At 37.2% G+C, this 24,711-nt stretch overlaps 1 protein-coding gene across 1 annotated transcript in view; it reads right to left on the bottom strand.

Moving 5' to 3' along the window:
* Positions 1-24,711, bottom strand: part of PGR (progesterone receptor) — a 69,003-nt gene that overhangs the window by 20,270 nt on the left and 24,022 nt on the right. The window contains exons 3-4 of the mRNA XM_059708072.1: positions 24,179-24,295; positions 9,260-9,565 (exon numbers count right to left, since the gene is read on the bottom strand). Of these exons, the coding sequence (XP_059564055.1) occupies positions 9,260-9,565; positions 24,179-24,295 (423 nt within the window). The remainder of the gene's footprint in view (positions 1-9,259; positions 9,566-24,178; positions 24,296-24,711) is intronic.

Below are 24,711 nucleotides of genomic sequence, written 5' to 3'. Positions count from 1 at the left end.
GAAATTAAATTGACTAACTTTTTTTTTTTTTTTTTTTTAGCATACTAGGCTTTTATTATATAGATCTTTTTCTTCCTTAAAAAGTGCATTACAACATGGATGAACCTTGAAAACATTATGCTAAGTCAAAGAAGTCAGTCAAACAAGACCATGTATATTGCCTGATTCCATTTGTATGAACTATCCAGAATCTATAGAGAAATAAAGTAGATTCATGGTTGCTTAGCAGTTGGGGGCTGGTAATGACAGTTAAAGGGTAAGGGGTCTCTTTTTTTAAAATTTTTTATTGATTAAGTTATTACATATGTGAAATTGACTAACTTTTAAGGTGAGGGCTGGAAGGACAGAATCAAAACTCTCAGGAGACGGAGGTGCTGGCAGGCACCATTGTTCTTTTATTGAGCTCTCTCTCACCCGCCAGGCCCTGTGAAGGCCCGTGCCAAATTTGTCACTGTTCATTAACATAACGCCACTTGCCCAGCCTACACCATTAGCCCAGGTCTGTCTGATGTCTCCCTGAGACACTGCCCTAGTCAACCTGCTTGCCCCGTCAAAGCCTCTTCCAGTGGCTCCAGACCCTCCACATGAGTGGTGCTTGGCCTAGGCTCTTGCTGCAGATACTCCCAAAGGTCTACAAACGCCACACAAATGTCAACCAGCCTCAGAAAGCACATCAGATGCTCCCAAAGGCCCACACACCTCATATGAGCAGTGGCTGATCTCAACTTGCATTATAGTTACCAACAAGTAGCAGCCAGGCTCAGCTCACATCATAGTTTCTCTCAAGCCACTCCAAGCCTGGCACAAACACCGACCAACTGCAGATCACGTTCTAGCTCCTACCAAACAGCCCCAAACTCAGGAAAAGCAGCAGCTGATCTCGGCCCCCACAGGAGTTCAGTAAGAGACTCCAGACCTCCAGACCCTACACAACCAGCAGCTGGCTTCAGACCGCACCAGAGCCCCACCCAAGCAGCTCCACAACTGAAACACCTGAACAGCATGGATGGCACTAGAGCCCTGCTAAAGTGACTCTTACTCCCCGGAGTCAGCCTCCACACAATAGCTTATCCAATGTAGTCATAGCTAGTCCTCACGGACACTTGGCCTGAGGGTCAACCCCACCCACAGATGTGCCGGCAGCAGTGGAGCCCAACTGTAACAGGAGAGCACATACAACACAGGAAACACACCTTGAGCATCTGGCTCAGGTGACCAGGGGCATTGTACTACTACTGGGACCCAGAGGACACCTTCTATGTAAGACGTTTCTTTCAAACCTGGGAAATACAGCACACTTAATACAAAGAAATAACTACACTGAACGAGCCAAAATGAGGAGACAAATACGTCCTAAATGAAAGAATAGGCCAAAGCTACACAAAAAGAACAAAACAAAATGGAGATGAGCAATATACTAGGTAAAGAGTTCAAAACACTGGTAATAAAGATACTCAAAGTATTCAAGAAAAGAGATGAACTCAGAACTGCAACAAAGAGACAAATAATGGAAAAAATAACCAATCAGAAATGAAAAATACAATAACTAAATTTGAAGATACAGTAGGGGGAATCAAAAGCAGATTAGATGAAATGGAAGATCAAATCAGCAATCTAGAAGAAAAGGTAGGGTACACACCCAATTAAAAATAGCAAAAAGAAAAATAAGGATATTAAAGGGACCTCTAAGGATATTAAAGGATATAAAGTTACCAACACTCACATCATAGGGGTCCCAGAAGGAGAAGAGAGAAAGGTATTGAACCTATTTGAAGCAACAGAGACTATTCCCTAACCTGGTGAAGGAAAGAGACATACAAACCCAGAAAGTGCAGAGAGTCCCAAACAAGATGAGCCAAAGAGACCCATACCAAGACACATAACAAAAATGCAGTGTTAAAAACAAAGAGAGAACTGTAAAAGGAGCAAGAGAAAAGCAGCTAGTTACATACATGAGAGCTCCCATAAGACTATTGGCAGCTGATTTTCAACAGAAACTTTGAAGGTCAGAAGGGATTGCCATTATATGTCCAAATTCATGAGTGAGAAAAATCTATAACCAAGAATACTCTATGCAACAAGATTATCATTTAGACTTTAAGGAGAGGTAGTTTCCCAGACAAGCAAAAAAGGTAAAGGAGTATATCACAAGGAAATCAGCATTACAAGAAATGTTAAAGAGACTTCAAATAGAAAATAAAAGGTCAAAACTAAAAATAAAAAAGCATAGGAAAACAAAAATCTCACTGAAAAAGGCAAACAGTGAAAGTAGTGGATCAACTAATTATAAAGGTAATGTGAAGCTTAAAAGACAAAAATAGTAAAATCATGTATGAATACAATAATAAATGAAGGGATACATACATACAAGAGGTAAAAAAATGATGACAAAAACATACTTGTGGGAGTGAGTAAAATATGTAGGGATCTTAGAATGCATTGGAACCTAAGCAATCATGAACTTAAAATAGACTGCCATAAACACACCCACCTGATAACCACATATACCAACCATAAACCAAAAAACTTAAAATAGATGTACAAAAAATAAAGAGAAAGAAATACAAGCATAAACTAGAGAAAGTTATCAAAATACAAGAGAGCATGAGAAGAATGGAACCAAGAGGAACCACAAAAATAACCAGAACACAATTAATAAAATGGCAATAACTACATACCTGTCTTTTTATTAACTATCTAGAGGCCTGATGCACGAAATTTGTGCAAGGGGCTCGGCCCTTGCAGCCCCAGGTTTGTCTGGAAGGACATCCAGTTTAATTAGCATGTTATAGTTTTATTATTATAGATAATTATTTTAAATGTAAATGGATTAAATGACATAGGGTGGCTTACTATATAAAAAAACAGCACCCCATATGCTGCCTATAAGAGACTCACTTCAGATGAAAAGATTTTCATGTAAATAAAAACTAAACAAAAGCTGGGTAGCAATACTTAGACAAAATAGACTTTAAAACAAAGCCTATAACAAGAGACAAAAAAAAAGGTCATTACAAAATGATAAAAAGATCAACCCAACAAAGGATATAATTCTTGTAACATCTATGTACTCAACATAGGACCACCTAAATACATAAAGCAAATATTAACAGACATAAAGAAAGAGATCAACATAATACAATAGTAGGGTACTTTAACATTTCACTTACATCAATGGATAGATCATTCATACAGGAAATCAACAAAGAAACATATTCTTTTAAGACACATTAGATCAGATGGGCTTAATAGACATCTATGGAACATTCCACCCCAGAACAGCAGAATATACATTCTTTTCCAAAACAGACCACATGATAGACCATAAAACAAGTCTCAATAAATTTAAAAAGACTTAAATCATATCAAGCATCTTCTCTGATCACAATAGTATGAAACTAGAAATCAATTATAAGAAGAAAACTAGAAAATCACAAACACATACATGGAGGTTAAACAACATGCTCCTAAAGAATGAATTAGTTAGTGAACAGATGAAAGAGGATCTTGAAAGGAATGAAAATAGAAACACAATAATAAAATCTCTGGGACATAGCAAAAGCAATCTAAGAGGGAAATTCATAGCAATTGAGGCCTACCTCAAGAAACAAGAAAAATCTCAAATAATTTAACTTTACACCCAAAGGAACTAGAAAAATAACAACAAACAAATCCCAAAGTGAATAGAAGAAAAAAATTAATAAAGATTAGAGCAAAAATAAATGAAATTAGACTAAAAAATAATAGAAAAGATCAATTCTACTTAGAGTTTTTTTTTTAAAAAAATAAACCAAATTGATAAACCCTTAGCCAAACTCATCAAGAAAAACAGAGCCCAATATATATAAAATCAGAGATATAGGAGAAGTGATGACTGACACCACATAAATAGAATGGATTATAAGAAAACACTGGAAGGATTGTAAGAAAAAAATTAAAAGAGATATATTATATGCCAACAAATTGGACAACCTGAAAGAAATGGATAATTCCTAGAAAGATACAATCTTTCAGACTGAATTAGGAAGAAACAGAAAATCTGAACAGACCAATTATTCGTATTGAAATTGAATCAGTAATTAAAAAACAACAACAAACCAACGTCCCAGCAAACAAAAGTCCTAGACCAGATGGCTTCACAGGTGAATTCTACCAAAGATTTAAAAGAATAATTAATACCTACCTTCTTGAACTATTCCAAAAAAAATTGAAGAGGAGGGAAGGCTCTCAAACTCATTCTACAAGTCCAGCATTGCATTACCTTGACACCAAAACCAGATAAAGGCATTACAAAATATATGTGTGTATATATATATACCTGATGAATGTAAATGCAAAATTCCTCAACAGAATATTAGCAAACAAAATGTAGCAGTGCATTAGCAAGATCATGATCAAGTGGGATTTATTCCAGGATTCAAGGTTGGTTTAATATCCACTAATCAATTAACATAATACACCACAAACAAAACAAAAGATTAAAATTATATGGTCATATCAATAGATGCAGAAAACGCATTTGATAAAATACAACTCTATGATAAAAACACTCACCAAAGTGGGAATAAAGAAAATATACCTCAATATAGTAAAGGTCACGTATAACAAACACACTGCTAACATGATACTCAAGAATGAAAAGCTAAAAGCTTTTTCTTTAAGATTAGGAACTAGATAATTATGTCCACTCTCACTATTTGTAATCAGTGTGATATTGGTGTACTAGCCATAGAATCAGAAAGGAAAAAGAAATAAAAGGCATCAGATTGAAAAAGAGGTAAGACCGTCACTATTTGCAGGTGACATGATATTATATTAAAAAACCCTAAAGATTCCACAAAAACTATTACAACTAATAAATAAATTCAGTAAAATACAGGATACAAAATTAATATTCAGAAATTGTTTTTTTTTGCACAGTAAAAATGATATATCTGAAAGAGAAATTAAGAAAATTCTATTTACAATTGAATCACAAAGAATAAAATACCTAGAAATAAATTTAATAAATTGAATTACCATATGACTCAACAATTCCACAATGCTGTGTTCAATGAAGCATTATTTACAATAGCCAAGATATGGAAGCAACTTAGGTGACAATCTATAATAATAAAAGCGTAATATGCAAATTAGACCAGACAACCGAACTACCTTCTGGATGTCCTTCCAGACGTCCTTCCAGATGAAGCTGTGGCAGTGGGGGCTGAAGCAGAGGCAGTTAGGGGCGATGAGGCAGGCAGGCAAGTGGTTAGGGGCGATGAGGCAGGCAGGGGAGTGGTTAGTGGCAATGAGGCAGGCAGGCAGGCGAGCAGTTAGGAGCTATTGGTCCCAAATTGTGAGAGGGATGTCCGACTGCCAGTTAAACAGGCAGACGGACATCCCCCAAGGGGTCTTGGATTGTGAGAGGGTGCAGGCGGGCTGAGGGACCCCCCCACCCCTGTGCATGAATTTCGTGCACCGTGCCTCTAGTTCAGTGATGGCAAACCTATGACACACGTGTCAGAGGGACACGCGAACTCATTTTTTTGGTTAATTTTTCTTTGTTAAATGGCATTTAAATATATAAAATAAATATAAAAAATATTAGTCTTTGTTTTACTATGATTGCAAATATCAAAAAATTTCTATATGTGACACTGCACCAGAGTTAAGTTAGAGTTTTTCAAAATGCTGACACACCGAACTCAAAAGGTTCACCATCACTGCTCTAGTTGATAGATAAAAGGATAAAGAAAATGCGGTATATATTTACAATGGAATACTACTCAGCCATAAGAAAAGATGAAATATTGCCATTTGTGTCAATATGGATAGACCTAGGGGTATTATGTTAAGTGAAATAAATCAGAAAGAAAAACACAGTTATATGTGGAATCTAAACCACAAAATAAATGAACAAACAAAACAAAACAAAAACAAACTCATAGATACAGAGAACAAACTGATAATTGCCAGATAGGAGGTGTGGGGGAATGCTGAAAAATTTGAAAGAGATTAAAAAGTACAAACTTCCAGCTATAAAATAGTCACAGGGTGTGAAATATTAAATATGGAATATAGTCAATAATCTATATATATAAAAGTCTAATATGTAAAGTGTCCCCTCAGGAGTTTGACTGACCGGGAGTTCGATCGCTTGCTATGATGTGCACTGACCACCAGGGGACCACGTGGAATGAAGGAAGGCCCCGGCTGGCAGCTGGCAGCCACTAGGGACCCTACCTGTGCACGGATTTCGTGCACTGGGCCTCTGGTATTGTAATAACTATGTATGGTGTCAGATGGGTACTGGACATATTGTGGTGGTCAGTTCATAAGGTATATAACTGCCTGATCATTATGTTGTACACCGGAATTAATGTAATGTTGTATGCCCACTACCATTAAAAAATAAAAGAAAAAAATGTGAGTGACTAGATAAAATAAGTTTCTCGTATGTGCCAAACTGATAACCAGAGGCTAGGGTGTGCTCTATCAAAATATATTCACACCAGGAGCACAGGCTTCTGCCTTCTCTTTCTCACACCACTGTTCAATTGTCAGGTCTTGCACACAGCAGGTATGCAATAAGCATTTACTGAGTGAATCCAGTAAATACAACCTATACTCTCGTTAAAATCAACTGAAAAGTTTTGAGTAGCTAATGATATCATATTACTTTACATACCTATGTCTATCCAAGTCCTTTTACTCTGTTTTATTAACCATTTTCATCATTCACTATGTGAGTTACTTCCAGAATGCGGGCTATGCAAATGTTAAAGATCATGTGGCACACAATACTTTGATAATCTTAATGCTTTCCTTATTGTACAGTTAATGAAAACAGTCATAGTACATGTAATATGGGTGATGCCATCATTCCTACCTACTTTCACATTTTGCAGCATTAAAAATGTTGCCACCAAATTCAATGTAAAAATTTCCCTCACTCTTATTGAGGGTGGGCAGAGGTTAAAAATCTTGGGCAGATAATAGGGTTTCAACTTAAAAAACTCAGCTTATATCCAAGTTGAATAAAAATATCTTTTAAATTATAGCTGGTTATTTTCTTACTTTGCTGATAGAATCTTTTTAAACAATGAAGAACTTCCAAAATACATATGAAATATGTATTTCCAAAAGAAATATGAGCTATATTAACAAAAATAAAAGAAATCACATTTTCTAAATAACAGAAAAACTGATAAAAGTTAAACATGCATTTAAACACTCATTTTTAAACAGAAAAAGAAATTTGATAACTACTTTCCTGTAAGTTTTAAACATTTAGAATATTTCTAATAATAAAAAAATTACATGTCCAATGCCTTTCAGCAAGACTGAAGCTAATAAAAACACGGGCATTTTGATTTTTCTATAAAATTACTTTATCTCCATTAGAAGTAAATTTTATTAACTTTTCTCAACATATATAATTTTAAAAGATATTCAACAACCAGATCTGTTTTTCTCTAAGTTTCATGTAACCTTCAATTTTCAATAACAATTCATTTTTGCATTTCAACCTTTTCAGGTAGACCAGTGACTGAGAAATACTAGGTATATTAATAGAGTGCCGGGGAGTGCAATCGTGCTCCTCCTGTCTCTCGCCAAAAGTGCTGGAAGCGCTATCAAAGCTTTGAAATGGCGTCCAGTTCTAAGTCTCCTTTTATTAGTGATGATGATATTGCTAAATATGTCAATGTAGTAAAGGTTTCCTTAAGTTTTTGAATATGTAACTTCATTTACTTGCGATTCATAATTTTTTTCCTAGACTGCTGTAAAATCAGCAACAATGCTTTGGCAATTTTAGCATAGTTCCTAGGATATTGGTTGGTACTCAAAGGGTTAAGGCAGATTGGGAAGAAAATATATTTTTAAAAGGTTATTGAATTTACTTGGAGACTAAAATAACATAATATGTTTAACTCTTGATCAGGTGTCAGAAAAATAAATTAGTCTAAAGGAGTATAAGGATATTATTGGTGTAAAGAGAATGTAATTTAAAAATAGTTCTATTTCTAAGTACGGGATTAACACCTCCACAAAGCAATTGCTACCCACATATTCTCTTGGCTCTGCAGTCTAAGATTTAGCCAAGGGAGAACTGTGTCCTTGTAATTCTTTCAACCTCTTACTCCTGCAAAGTGGTGCTGAAGGAGCAAAAATAGCTTACATAACTGAAATCCTTTCATGATGATATGATTTAAATTCAAATAGTCACCTCCTTGGTTTGGTATAAATCAGAGAAAATAAGTGACTGCAGATTCATTTCTCTCTGTGAAAATTATTTATTTATGTTTAGGAATTTTGTTTCTCGGTTGCCTGTAGATACCGTGCTGTGTTCTGAATACTATTTTGATATGCTATATAATAGATTGATCTAGTTTTATTTTCAACCAACTGAGATTGATCAAAATAGGGTTTAGAATGAACTAGACATGTTTAAGAAGATGGTCAATGTGTCTTTCTTCTACTATCATGTCTATGTTGAACATAAATGTATGCTGCTTTTTAACTGTTTGATATATATAATTATTGACTCATCAATAAGAATCAGACTGTTAGCTAGATATTTTGTTTCTCCATAGCACATAGTAGGGTCCTAGACAAATAGAACATAATCTAGGATCCTAACTACTTTGAGCTGCTGAAATACATATTATAACCTGCTTTTAACATTATAGGTAATTTACTGCACGGACTTTTATTTAACAACTAGTAGCCCTGCGCATGAATCTGTGCGCCAGGAGCTTGCTGCTGCACTCCTGTAGCTCTCTGCCCGCTGTCCCCCCCGCCGCCCCCGCCTCCTCCCTCATAGCTTGCTGCCCTGCCCCCTCCTGTAGTTCTCCCCCACCTGCTTGTAGCTAGCTGTCCCACTCTCCTGCTAATCTGTGATCTAGTCGTTATGCGGTTGGTCGTTATGTAACAACCATTTGCATATTACCTCTTTATTATATAGGATTGACTAGTACAGTGATGGCGAACCTATGACACGTGTGTCAGAGGTGACAGGCGAACTCATTTTTTTGGTTGATTTTTCTTTGTTAAATGGCATTTAAATATATAAAATAAATATCAAAAATATAAGTCTTTGTTTTACTATGGTTGCAAATATAAAAAAAAATTTCTATATGTGACACGGCACCAGAGTTAAGTTAGGGTTTTTCAAAATGCTGACACGCCAAGCTCAAAAGGTTCGCCATCAACTGGACTAGTACAACAAACATAGTAACATTTTTGTTACTTGCTCCTATTTGCAAATGATTTTTACCTGGCAGTGCTTTAGACCACTTGACTACTGAAAGAAGTTGTCTCTCGGCTAGTTGATTGAGACTCGTCAGCAAAGCACTGGAGGTATCAGGTTTGGAGTTGTCATGTCCTGCATAGACCACGTCTGGCTCAATGTTCATCAGCAGGTTGATTAGCGAGGGGACCAGCTGTAAGTCTTGACTTGGTGAAAAACTGATTCTCTGGCTTAGGGCTTGGCTTTCATTTGGAATGCCCACCGCCTGCGGGAGCGTGACAGCATCCAGTGCCCTCATAACTCTGACTTTATTGAACTTCTTAAACTTTCGACCTACAGAGGAGAAAAAAAGTTAATGTAAGTAACATATCAATTGAATCTTCCAGCAGAGTATTATTTTTCTTAAGTCTTAGAATCGTAGGTTTTAGCACCACTCTAATAAAATAAAATTGAATAAGTAAAACTGGTACTTATTCAGACTGAGATTAAAGAATCAGTGATGCCAGCATTAATCGGGTTAGTGTGGTATCCAGGAGGGAGTTATGGAGTTTTGCAGTCAGTAACATATATGAAAAGACAAATGGGTTTTAGCAGAGACTAAACTCAATATTGGTCAATATTCTCACAGGACTCCTTCCCAAAAGCTAATGCTACAGACTAATTGAAACAGTCTTTCATAGATGTTGAATATTCTTTTGGGTTTTATTCTTTTAAAAATATGCATACAAAGCCTGGCCTGTGGTGCACAGTGGTTAGAGTGTCGTGGATTCGATTCCAGTTAAGGGCACGTACCAGGATTGTGAGTTCATTTCCTGGCCCCGGAGCATGTGTGGGAGGCAACCAATTGATGTGTCTCTCTAACATCTATATTTCTCTCTCTCTCTGTCTCTCCCTCTTCCTCCCTCCCTCCCACACTCTCTAAAACATCAATGGAAGAAATATCCTCGGGTGAGGATTAACAACAACAAAAAATATGCAAATACATATGCAAACCTCACAAAATCTTGTATACAATCTTAAGTGGGTTTATAGATTCCTCTACATGCCTTGAAGCCAATATAGAGATTATTGTGATATCTAAGAACCCCAAATTAATCATCTCTTTTCTAAATTAGGGAAGAGAAAGTCTCAATCCCATGCTGATCAGGCCACATTCCTATTTCTAGACAATTTTTGGAAATTCTACTTTGATGAATTGTGATGTGTTAGGAAGAAAAAAAGGTCCAATGGTGAGATAAGTAGAAAATTTGTGTCATGAAGAGTGGTTGAAGGGGACCAGAATGTTCAGCTGGGCTGATGCTAGTCCACAGATGCCTTGAGGTGAAATGAATTAGAGAAAGTCCTGGTGATCAGAGGACAGGCTGGATTTCAACCCCCACCTGCTCTATGCCAGGTATATGCTGCTTAACAGTATGAAGTAGCTGTGCTTGTTATCCAGGAAAAAAAGGGTAAGAGAGGCTTGATGACTGTTTGCAACGATCTAAACAGAAGTTGCAATATGATGGCACTAATGCCTGATCTGGCCCATAGGTATATTTTGTTTGGCTCATACAATGTTTTTCAAAGTTATGAAAACGTCTCTGAATTGGTTCGATGGCAGTAATCTGTCAGTGCTGAAATGCAGCTGCTGCTTTTGAATGGCACATGGTCACTCCAATAAGCCTTAGTTCCTACCACAAACTGGTAGTAAGTAGGCCATTGGTCAGTTTTCTTCAGTCTTGCTACTCTACTCAATGATGTTACCTGCCTACTCTCTCTAAGCATCTATTTGCCTTTGTGATTTCTGAGCTCAGGAGTCTCGATAAAGAAAAGGATAACACTTGCTATAAAGTTCCCAAGGATTTGAGCCAGAAATCAAGGAAGATACAACTAAATGGAATCATAACCGTAGGTGACAGGAGAACAGATGCCAGTGTCAATAAATGAAAACGATTCAGACGGTTCACAGAGATCAGATGGGCTCCCTGGGGAAGGAATGAATCACTAGAGGGAAGGGAAGTAACATTTGGAGAGTATGGGAATTTTAAGAGAAATAAAAAGCTGTTAGATCAAGGCAAATAAAAAGTTTAAATAACTATTTTTACTTTGTCCAGGTCCTCTACTATAAATGATTAATTATATCTAATAAATGTCTAGACAAAATTAGAAAAATACACAATTAAAGTTATATTCATGAAGTATTTATTATATGCTGGGAATTTTTTATTTATATCATTGTGCCTCGACAGTGTTGAAACAGTGTTATTAACTCTATTTGTAGATTGAGAAAATGAAGAGGAAGGAAGGTGGCAGGCCCAGTGTTAGAGTACAGAGCTGGGAGTTTCAGGAACAGGCTGCACGCTCAATTGGTGGGATTCCGGAAGAGGCCTATAGGCAAGAGCACAAAGGCTGAACTAAACGTTTGTTAATGTTCTTCCGATCTTAAAGTACTATGACACACCAATTAAATAAAATGAAGCATTAAACACATATGACCATAACAAAGATACAGAAAGAGCATTTGATAAAATCCAAAATTCATTTAGAATAAAAAAAATTTTCTGCGAAATGGGGATACAGGAAACCAAGCTCAACTTAATGAAGGCCAAAATATGACAAACCCATATTTGAGCTGACGTCATACTCAATGGTGAAAAGATGAAAGGTTTTTCTTTAAGATCAGGATCAAGACAACAATGTCCACTTTCACTACTTTTATTCAGCATAGCACTGGAAGTCTTAGGCACAGCAATCAGACAAGAAATAAAAGGAATCCAAATTAGGGAGGAAGAAGTAAAACTGTCATCATTTGCAGATGACATGATTCTACTTATAGAGAGCCCTAAAGATTCTATGGAAAACACTATTAAAACTAATAAATAAATTCAGTAAGTAGCCGAATACAAGATTAATATTCATAAATTGGTTGCATTTTTATACACTAATAAAAAATTATCAGAAAGAGAAATTAAGGAAATAATCCCATTTACAGTTGCATCAAAAAGAATAAAAAATCTAGGAATAAATTTAAATTTACTCAGCAAACTATAAGACATAGAAGGAAGAAATCAAGGAAGATACAACTAAATGGAATCATAACCATGCTCACAAACAGGAATAATTAACATTATTTAAATGCCATACTACCAAAGCAACCTATAAATTCAATGCAATTCCTATCAAAGTACCAAAGGCATTTTTCACAGAACTAGAACAAATCCTAAAATTTATATGGAACCACAAAAGACCCTGATAGCCAAAGCAATCTTGACAAAAAAGAATAAAGTTGGAGATATCATGCTACCTGATATCAAACTATACTACGGGGCTATAATAATCAAAAGAGCATAATACTGACATAAAAACAAACACATAGATCAATGGAACAGAATAGAGAGCTCAGAAATAAACCCAGACCTCTATAGTCAGTTAATCTGTGACAAAGGCTAGTATCTTCAATAAATGGTGTTGGAAAAACTAGCTATAAATCTTAGTAATATCTTTTTTTTTTATTTTTTCCATCACCATTTATCCCCTCTATGACCACTTCCACCTCCACCCACCTAATCCCTCCCCCCAAATCATCACCCTGTTGTCCATGACTTTTCTCTCTTTTTGCTTTCTTTTTTGCTCAACCCCTCAACACTCCCCCACCCCACACAAGAGCTGTCTGTAATATCTTTTTGGATATGTTTCTTCAGACAAAGGAAACAAAATAAATAATAAACAAATGAGTCTACATTAAACGAAAAAAGTTTTTACACAATGAAGGAAATCAACAACAAAACAAAAAGACAACCTACTAATGGGAGAAAATATTTGGCAATGATATATCTGATTGGGGTTAATATCCAAAATATATAAGGAACTCATACAATTTCACAGCAAAAAAAAAACAAATAAACAACCTGATTTAAAAAAAGATATGGGCAAAGGACCTGAACAGACATCTGTCCAAAGAGGATATACAGATGACCCACAGACATATAAAAGATGCTGCTGATCGATGTTTCTCTCTCATGGATGTTTCTCATTCTCTATCTTTCTCGCTTCCTCTCTGTAAAATACCAATAAAATATATTTTTTAAAAAAAACACAAAGAAAAAAATTAAAATCTCGGATTTCTCTCCAGTTAGATTATATGCCTAAAGACAACGCTGTTGCATATGGATTTGTGGGAAAGGGGCCCATGCTGCACATTTTCCACTTTTTAACAGAATTTTAATGAATATTTGGGAGGCCAAGAGACATAGTATACACAGTAAAAATCTTACTCTCATCACCTTTTTCACCTTACTTCTCCTATCTCCCATCCTAAGCAACACAAATTCTCCTTTTTGCCTTTGGTGATCAAATTAACAACTTCAGCATGTTCTTGGGGTCATAGCTTTTATCCCAAACAGCTTACCAAAGCACTTCTAGAAATAAAAACAAATAGGACATTCTCCTCTAAGAGAAACAAAACATCAATTGAGTCATAGTTTCAATTATTTGGAAAATTTTTCTACTATGTGGAAATACACACGTTTTCTTTCATATTATGTTCCCATGGGAAACATTGTTTGGAAATATAAATATATACAATAACAACATTCAACAACTAATATGTTAGTTGATTTAATTTAACATAGTAAATGACTCTTTAAATTAATTGCAATTCTAAGATATACACATTTACTTTGCACTGGTTCCTACAAATAATGAAAAAATTTTAGAAGATACAAGAATATGTTTTGCTTTAAAGTTAAACCTTTATTGTGCCAATGATACTGTTTGCATAAATAATGGCAAGACATAAAAGGTATTTTAAGACACCACTTACTAAACCACAGTGCCAAGCACTGTGCTATATACTTTAGATGTATTATTCCTTTTAACCTTATAATAGCTTTCGCTATATGGTCTTAATAGAAAAGGAAGTAGAGATGTGTAAAGGTTAAGATGTGTGTGTGAAGTCCTATAGCTATTAGTGGGAAAGTTGAAATCAAAACCCATTTGTTCTGACTTTATACCCTTACTGGTTATTATAATGCTATACCATCTCCGAAAGAGATGTTTTAATCTTTTTCTAATGTATTTATAACATTTAAATTAAAAAAAAACAAAACATCACACTCTTGTTGATTTTAAACAGAGAGGGAAGGAGAGGGAGAGGGAGAGAGAGAGAGAGAAACATCAATGTGAGAGAGAAGCATTGATCAGTTGCTTCCCATACGTGCCCAACCAGGGATTGAACCTGCAACCTGGACTTGTGCCCTGTCTGGGAACTGAACCGACAACCCTTCAGTTCCCTGGACAACAACCAACTGAGCCACACTGGCCAGGGAAACATTTAAATTTTTAAAGTGGAGTTAATGTACTTGATTAAAATTGACCAAAAAATGGTTATAAACTTCTCCTACAGGCAATGCACAAGATTAGGTAAATTATAAATCCCCTTCTCCAGAACACCTAAAAATTATGGGTAAAGCATAAGCAACATCTTTTTAAATACATATTTAAGCTCCTCAAAAGGTCATCAAATACCTAGGAATCCAAAATGAAGAACAATTCTAACCCCTGACAAAGGGACATGAGAAGGTATCATGTCTATTTTATCCTTGACTCAATATGGAAAAAAGTCTTCTCTGATTATTCTTAAGTATAGGCCTCCATCATCCAGATGTGTAGTTTGAAATTATTCTACCAGCAAGGTATGGGAAACCTAAATTTAAAGTAAATATGAGAAATGGTCCTTCACTGATGAAATCCCTAAGGTGCCCGGAAAAATAAAATAAAAATTATCTTTGGAGAGAAACTCTCTCAATTGAGACCAGTCATGTTTCAAAAAAAATATTAAACTTTGCCAAACATAAGTTTAACATCCAAAATTATAAAGGACACAATGAGTGAGAAGTAGCAGAAACAATAAACAGTGTGCTGGATTTGTTCATACTGACTTGTAAAAAGTTATTAAGTATTCAGAATTTTATATATTTTTTTTCCAGAAATTTTTAAAACCAGTTGTTAAACCATTGGTAACCTGAAATTTATATAAGAGAATATTTACACCACAATCATTGGGAAACCCTATAAATAAACAATGCCCTTTTTTAAAATTTTATTTTATACCTACCACAACACCACAATGCCACACCTAGATCCTTAATTATGGGATTTTGGAATTACTGGATACAAATATTTGTAATAAGTATGTTTATAATTATTAAAGATGTATGATAAAGAATAAAAATAAGAAAGGGAATGGCTAATAAAAAGTAATAGACAAATTTATAAAAGAACCAAGTAGGATGTCTTTTAAAAATACCATCACTAGAGTGAACTGGAAGAAAGAACAGACTAAATTACACAGACAGGTAATATGGGTAATATTAAACAGGACAAAGAGATATGGAAGATAAATGGGCTAACCTAATACTGTCTCATAAATCTTCTGGAGGCAGAAAGAGGCAATGAAGGGAAACAATATTTGAAGACTACTGGGATGGTTTTGATCCTCCTGGTATCTATGAAAAATACAATCTCTGATTTAGAAAATCATGATTTCCAAGTAGAAATAAAACTAAATTTATAACCGGTTATATTTAGTAAAATTGGAGAACTAAGTCTAAAAACATTTTACACAAATATACGGAAAATATTGCCTTAAAAAAAAAAAAAACAACTATTAGATCTACAGGAGAGTTCTTAAAAAAAAAAAAAAAAAAGATACAAGCCAGGAGATAGATATGGAGGAAAAAAGTCAGTCTGAAATTTCATGATCAGCAAAATCATGATTAAAAAATTAGGTTGAAATAAAGGTATTTTCATTGAAAAAAAATGAGTTTATCATTAAAAAAATATCCACAGAAGGAACTTATAAAACAATTTATTTTAAAAATAAGGAAATGAAATAAAGGGTTGAGATGAAAAAAACTGAGCAAACAAATAGGTGAACACGTAGAAAAAGCTATTACACTGAATAAAATAATAATGATTACTAATCAGAATAAGTGTTCTGAAATGAGTGCTGTTTACTTTGCCATGGCCTTTCTGCTGTTTATTTTTACTTCTGGAAAAATGTGTTTATGTTGGGTGACATAAGGTGTTGATGTGACCTGTTGTGTAGAGACAAAGGGAAAATATTATGTTGGATATTAAAATGTAAGTTTTATGGCAGCCAGAAGGCTTTCTGGGAATCGGATGAGGAAATAGAGGGTAGAGATCAGCAGGTAATTAAGGAATGGGGCAAATCCTTTGACATGAGGTTCATAATAAGAATCACTGCAGATGGGGTAGATTTACAGGCAATTATCCCAACATTATCTGTCAGAAATTATGTCCAGTTACATGCTATTACTTTGAATTAGCAAAAGAAAGATGTTGCTGGGATTGGTCCATTGGGACCATGCTCTGACAAACCCTATAGCAGTAGCTTTAAGCAACAAAGTAAGAATGCATATTCTAAAGAATAGCCCTATTCCGGTTGTGTGGAATGGCATTTAGGGTGGGCAATCAGACAGTGACCAGAAGACATTATTTGTCTGGCTGGAGGCTTCAATGCAGGACCTGGGGAGCAGTGTGAGGGGTACTGTCTCTGGGGGGTGCTGATTCAAAGGGATTGGGTAGAAAAGGAGATGCTCATGAGAGGACGGTGAGAAATCTAAAGAGGTAGGTGTCAGGCAACACTCACAGCAATTCCTGCATTAAAGAGAGAGCAGATAATTCAGTTTTTGTAGTAATTAAAGGCAGAAACTAACCTTGTACTTCCCCAAAAAGGTACTGTTGAGTGTCCCAAATCAAGAGTTTTTGAATCCTTCAGAAAAGGAATTGAGGCTTTATTGGCTTCAAGTATAAGAGGAGAAAAAATACACAAAACTTTACTATACACTAGTAACCTTACTTTGTAGCCCCAAAAGTTACTCTCTTTGCTAAGAGAATTGGGGGTGAATCTAGATGTAGGAGGGGGAAGGCGGGAAACTGGATTTCTAACATAACCTTTTACAATTGAAGGATAACGCTCTCTACCAAAATAAAATAAAATAAAATAAACAAACCTATAAAAATAGTCTCCAGCTTTTTAAAAAAAAAATGTCAGCAAACATAACTATGCACTTAATCATTCCTTTATGTAGAAAGCTACTTATTTTTGAAAGAGCTAGTTACCTTTATGATAGTTTAGCATTTCTACCACGAATGCAAAACATAGCGCTGTATTCATTAAAAAAAAAAAGTGAGTCATTACACGAAAAATGTTTTTAAAGGGAAGAAGTTAGAAGTGGGGCATTTAATTAGAAGATATATTGCCATCTTCCAGGGTGTAACTATCTTTCCTGCTCAAGTATTATACAGCCATAAACAAAATGCAAAAGTTCACTGTGACCTGGTGAAGGTAAGGGAAGTGATTCATTAAAAACAAGAATCATATGCAACTAAGAGGCCAAATAACTCAGACATAATTCTTATAATAAGAACGTAGGTGTTGAAGCCCATGAAGAGCAAACTGCAAAATCTACATGGTGACATCAAAAAACATTGATATTTTGACCTCTGATATTCTACCATAGTGTTTTATTAAATCTTTAAAATTATTTTTAGTGTTTTCTCCTCTTTCATCTTTTGCTATTCAAATGATTTCTATATCAGAAATGAGAAATCTCAAGGAGGAGTGATAAACAGGAAGGGAGGAAAAGGGAGGGATGGGGGAAGGGAATAGGACCTGGGCTCCATTTTCAGTAGTAAGCAATTATTATTTCAGAGAAATTCTTCTAATTATGGAAGAGTCCAACCATGAGAAACGCTGATTATCATTTCCAGAAAGGCTTTCATTCTCAGTAGACCACAAATCTACCCCCACACACCCCACTCCAGAAATTTAGTACAGGACTAACAATTAGAATCTAATCCTATGAACTGACTACCTTCTTCCTGGTTTATCAGAACTGGACTAGTCTTTTGCCACTGACTCTCCCAGGCAGAACAGTAGCAGGACCGTGGCATATCAGAGTGTTTTGCCAGCTTCTCTGTAATAAACCTCTGTGAAAATCTACTTATGAAATAAATGCCCCATATTTATATTTCTCAGTTTGTGAGGCTGATCACAAGATAAAACTAGAATTGAATCCATTTCTTTTTCATATAAGCCTGGAATAGAGTAAGGGCTTTTATTTTTTTTATTGCAGACTTATCCCTCAAATGACACTGCATTATATACTAGTCCTTATGAGCCATCTATATTTCGAATGCTCTAAATTATTTTCAGTGACCATATGTTGTTTAGAGAAGACAAGTTTACCTGAAATAACTTCTATCAGTGGTAGTTTGTAAAGTTTGTACAGATTATCTGAGGGGGGGGGGAAGAGGCAAAGAAATTTGTTATATATCTAATCCTAAGGGTAAGAGCTCGTGTTTTTTTGTGTTAGATGCTATAGTGAATAATCCTTTTAAGCATTACTTTAAAAGAATAACTCAGAGAGTCTAGAAAAGACAATTTTGAAGAAATATAACTTAGGGAGAATTATAACCAGCTTTCAAGATGTATAAATTTATATTATTTCAGATAGTGTGGTAGTGTTGCAGGGGTATACAATGGAGGAGAAGAGTACAACAACTTCACTACACAACTCATATTCTGTAGCCCAAAAAGTTATAGTGGATAGAGAAACCATGAAGGGAAGCAAACATATATGGAAATTTGAGATATAACAGAGGTGGCACTACAAATTCCAGTGGAATTTGTAATTAATGTATTGTTAGAAAAATATTACAATACTATTCATATGTTTAGTAAGAAAATAAGAAATTAAGCATCACAACATGTAATATAAGTTGATAGTAGTGATTATGTCTCATTTACTTGTAAACAGACTTATGTTGGGGATAGAGATTGAACATTTTACTTAGATAGGAGTGCACTACCAAAATTTTAAGACCATTGTGTCAATAAATGTATTGGCAACTGGTTATTCATATGGAAAATAAAATAAAGTTATATTCCTGCCTTTCTACATAAAAAAACAACAACACTTGTAGACAGGTTAAGGACATTGATGTGAAAAACTTAAGCCTTTAGATGATTTTTTTGTAGATTATCTTTATGATTTCAGGTAGAAAAGAATATAAAGGGAGACTATTGACATGTGTGATTATATAAAAACTAGAGGCCCGGTGCACAAAAATTTGTTCACTGGGGGGGGAGGAGGGTCCCTCAGTCCGGCCTGTGCCCTCTCGCAGTCTGGGACCCCTCTGGAGATAACGACCTGCTGGCTTAGGCCTGCTCCCGGGTGGTAGAGGGCAGGCCCAATCCCTAGGTGCAGCCCCTGGTTGGGCTCAGAGCAGGGCCGATTGGGGAGTTGGGGCGCCGCCCCCTGTCATGCACAGAGCAGGGCGGATTGGGAGGTTGTGATGCCACCCTCAGTCATGCTCAGGGTAGGGCCAATTGGGGGGTTGGGGCACCGCCCCCTGTCACACTCAAGGCAGGGTCGATGGGGAGGTTGCAGCGCCACCCCCTGTCACACACAGAGCAGGGCCAATCAGAGGGTTGGGCGCTGCCCCCTGTCACGCACAGAGCAGGGCCCATCAAGGGGGTTGGGGATCCGTACCCTGTCACGCACAGAGCAGGGTCAATGAGGGGGTTGGGGAGCTCCCCCCTATCAGGCACAGAGCAGGGCTGATCAGGGGGTTGGGGCGCCTTCCCCTGTCACGAACAGAGCAGGGCGGATAGGGAGGTTGTGGCCCCACCCCCTGTCACACACAGAGCTGCAGGGCAATCAGGGGGTTTGGGCACTGCCCCCTGTCACGCTGATCCCAGGGCCGGGAGGCCTCGCGGCTCTGCTGATCCTGGTGCTGGGAGGCATATTACCCTTTTACTATATAGGATAGATTCCTGGTGCACGGGTGGGGGCTGGCTGGTTTGCCCTGAAGGGTGTCCTGGATCAGGGTGGGGGTCCCCACTGGGGTGCCTGGCCAGTCTGGGTGAGGGGCTGAGGGCTGTTTTCAGGCTGGTGGGTGACTGAAGCTCCCAACCGCTCATTTTTTTCTTTTATTTTTTTATCTGGGCCAGCTTTAGCTCTGAGGCTTGGCTCCAGCTCTTAGGCCTGGGCTGCTGAAAGCAGGTATCTGGTTTGTTTGGGTTCTATAATCGAAACACTGTTTCAACTCCAGCTCTGAGATCCCGGCTGGCTGAAAGCAGTTTTCTGGGGTTTTGTTTAGCTTCTGTATTTGTAACAATGTTTCAAACTGCAAGCTCAGAGGCTGGCAGCGGCAGGCAGGGAATGTTGGAATCCTTCGTCACTGAAGCAAGCAAGCCTCATGTTCGCTTCAAGCTGCCTGGCTGCCGGCTGCCATCTTGGCTGGCAGTTAATTTGCATATTGCCCTGATTAGCCAATGGGAAGGGTAGCGGATGTATGGCTAATTACCATGTTTCTCTTTTATTAGATAGGATACTGTATTACCTAAAAATTCATACAAATGAGTTACAAGTATGAAGATATCAAACAGTAATTTAGTAAAGTGATCTGTGAGGGAGAAATGAATCTAATGGGTTCAGGATAGAACATACCAGAAGCTTCAAAATGTTTGTAATATCTTATTCTTTATAAAATATAATAACAATTTTAAAAATATAAAAAACAATCTATTAAAAATTGAGCGACAGAGACATCAGTGTTTATTTTAAAAAATATTTTTAGTGGGCTTAATATATTTTCTAATAATGTAGCAAATTGTTATATTATGGAGAATCAAAAATAGTACCTATTATAGGGCAAATATTAAAACTTTTATATTATGTGAATGGGTATTTTTGGCTTAGGTGAGATTTACATTAATTCAAAAAGCGCTACAAATCAAACATCTTAGACAAAATGATGAACTCTAAAGAATAATTAGCAGCTCTACTGAAGCAAGGGCCCTGCTGCCAACGGTTTGTAAAATTAGTTTGAATAAAATGTTCATGAAACGCAATACTTCTAAATCAACAGATCTTTATATTTGTGTCTAATGAAACTAACATATTAATATGTTAAATACTGTATAATTAAACATTTGACTATTTCGTCTACATCCCCAGAAATTTAGGTATTCATTTTGGCCAGAACATGTTTGTATCTTTCAATGGGAAAAATGGGGGGGTTGTCCTATGGTCCAATTAGCCTAGGAAAGTCTCGGTTTACATGTGTTATCCCAATTTTAATTATTGATAGTGTTCCACCTCATTCTCGGCAGTGTCCTGGTTGGGTAACTAATTTTTTGGTCACCTCATAAAAGGTGGTTCATTGACTAATTATGCAAGGGGAAAAATATTCATAAGATTTCAGGAGAACTGGGCTTCAGGATGGCAACACAGGACCTTGGGAAAGTGATGGGAAAACAACAAAACTAAGCACAGAATGACTGGACAGAGATAACTAATTGCTCATATTTCTGACTATTTCCCATTCTGATCTCTGAGGATGGGGCTGTTTAGCTCTGAGTTAAACTCAGCCCTACAATGGAACCAGTTCTGCCCTTATGAGGAAGAAGAAAACTGAAGTCAATTAATACAGCTTTGCACTAAGGAGGTCTTGCTGGCGACACTGCTCTGATGTTACTTTAGTCCACACCCCTAGTGAAATCCTTCCCTTTCATCCCAGTTCTGAGTTTTCTCTGAAGCTCTCTTCTTCTTGTAACTCTATTTCTTACGGTTTGTCTTGTTTCTGACTGGAACCAGAGTCTCTCTTCTAAATGAAACCCAGGTTATCCGTGACTATGTGTTTCATCATTTGACTTTGCTCATTTTTAATCACTTTTCCATTATAACAGTAGGACGATTAAAACAAATGCAATTATGGATTGGAAGCTACCTCAAGAGATAGCACCCTTCCTCAAAGTGGAAAGCACTATTTGAGACCACTTCCCCTTTTCCTTCTCCAAACACTCTTTCTGTGTCCTAAATATTGTAAATTCCTTTCTCCTTTTCCACTTATAAACTTTCTATTCATTCTTTGAGAATCTCCTCTCTGAAGCTTTTGCCTACTCCCTCAGATAGAATTAATTTTTTCCTTTTTCTATTTGCTAGCAATGTTTGGTACTTCTCTTAAGTCACCTTTCTGTTTGATAATTATTTTATTATGGATCAGGCTGTACCACATTCAAGGGCAGCAGGGACAGAATTAAGCAGGTACTTCACACTAAAAAAATATTGGCACTAATACACTCTTTTCCAGAAGGTAACACCAACCATTCATAGTACATTAGCTGTGTTTAGGTGGTATATTGAATATATATTTAAAGTTATATTTAAACTGTGTTTTAGAAAATTTATAACTACCACACCAAACTTGGAATTGCAGAAACATTGCTTAGGAAATAGCTAAGTGAAATAAATACTATATTAATAAAAAAACGTTTTCAGGAGTGACTCCTCTCCCTGATATTCTCTATTAATTTATCCTGCTTACCATTTTCCACAGCATCTATTATCCTTTGATATATATATTTATTGCTCTTCCTCCCCTCTGCCCCTCTACCCCAAATGTAGGCACCACAAGGCCAGGGATTTGGTCCATTTGGTTTGGTGCTATACTCCAGGACTTAAGACAGTACCTGGTACGTATAAGGGCTCAACATACAGTTACATAAAGAGAATAGGGAGGGGTTGATGGGGAGTGAGAGGGATGGAAATTAATGTTCTGAATTCACAGACTCAGCTTTTGGTCTGGAAGGGGCTTCAGTGCTCACATTTTTGGAGGCTGATGCCCAGAACAGGTTGGTGACTTACTCAAGGTCATGCAGGCAATAAATGCAGTGCTAAGACTCCAACTCATATTACACTTAATGTGTGTACAATATATACACACACACACATATACATATGTGTATATATATGTATATAAATATATATTTTAAAATATATTTTATTGATTTTTTTTCCAAAGAGTGGAAGGGAGAGGGATAGAGACATAGAATCATCCATAATGAGAGAGGAACATCTTCGATTCGCTGCTTCCCGCACGCCCCCCACAGGGGATCAAGCCCGCAACCTGGGCACATTCCCTGACTGGGAATTGAACCAGTGGACTCTTGGTTCTCCTGGCTTGATGCTCAAACTCTGAGCTACACCGGCCAGGCCATAACATCAACACTAATAAAAGAGAAAAATGGTAATTGGCGTACGACGATACCCTTTTCATTGGCTAATCAGGGCTATATGCAAATTAACTGCCAACTAAGATTGGCAGTTAACTGTCAACAAGATGGCGGTTAATTTGCATATGTAGGCACAATGCAGGGAGGCGAAAGGGAAAGCAGGAAGAAGCCCCCTGCCACTGACAGTGATCGGAAACCCAGGAGGGAGCTAAGAGCTGGGGGGCAGGGCAAAGGCGGCCCTGGGGCCGCCTTTGCCCTGCCCCCAAGCCATGATCAGAGAATCAGGTGCCTTTTCCGCCCTGGCCAGTGATAGCAGGAAGTAGGGGTGGAGCCAGCGATGGGAGCTGGGCACATTCGAAGCTGGCAGTCCCAGGAGCTAGGGGCCCCTTGCCTGGGCCTAAAGCGAAGCCCACGATCGCAGGGCCACTGCCACTGCAGGTCCCCGCTGCCTGGGCCCGACGCCTAGGCCAGAGGTATCAGGCCTGGGCAAGGGGCCGATCCTACGATTGGAGGGTGATGGGGGTCAATGCCTGAGGGCTCCCAGTATATGAGAGGGGGCAGGCTGGGCTGAGGGACACTCCCCCCCCCACACACACCCAGTGCACGAATTTTGTGCACCAGGCCCCTAGTATATTTATAAGCAATATAGACAAATGGAGGTTTATTACTTCTCATAAGACCTTAATATGCTGGGAATCTATACAGTTAATGGGATAGTATTGGTTGCTTCATTCGGACAACAATAATCAAGATAGAAAAAGCAAAGAAAGAACAAAGATGAATGAGAAAATTAGAATTTTCTGACCCACAGTTGTATAGGGTACATATCAGTATCCTGGTGATGAAAACATCAACATTACCTCCAAGGACCATGCCGGCCTGACAGCACTTTCTAAGGCGACATGCGGGGCAGTTTTTCCTGCGGATTTTATCAACGATGCAGTCATTTCTTCCAGCACATAAATAATTATGCTGTCCTAAAGTAGAAAAAGGTAAAAATTATTTACAATGTCTAAAGAGCAATGGAAACTTTCTGCAATGACAACTGAAAAAGAAGATAAGTACACATCAGCAAGTGCATGGCTGTCTCAGCCAGCCTCTTGCTTGCATCACTGAACATGGGTAATGCTCCGTGCCTGCTCCGGACTTTACCTGTGCCTGCAGGAGCCTCACTGAGGTGAGCATAGCTTAGAAATACATTTCACGGCTCTTTAAAAATCTTTTCTTCAAGATTTGTGTATCATCAGAATGCCCTTAGACCTTTCTGGCATTTCAAGTTGCTGATAAGCATTAGTTATATAAAACAATCAAACTCTAGTAAACTGCCCGCCCCCCCCCCCATTTTTTTTCTAAGATCTAAACATTCAAGGAAACAGATTCAGACTAAAAAAAT

Source organism: Myotis daubentonii, chromosome 9 (genome assembly GCF_963259705.1).
Source record: "Myotis daubentonii chromosome 9, mMyoDau2.1, whole genome shotgun sequence".
NCBI lineage: Eukaryota > Metazoa > Chordata > Mammalia > Chiroptera > Vespertilionidae > Myotis > Myotis daubentonii.
The sequence above is the reverse complement of the archived record's forward strand: the minus strand, read 5'-3'. Positions and strand labels throughout refer to the sequence as shown.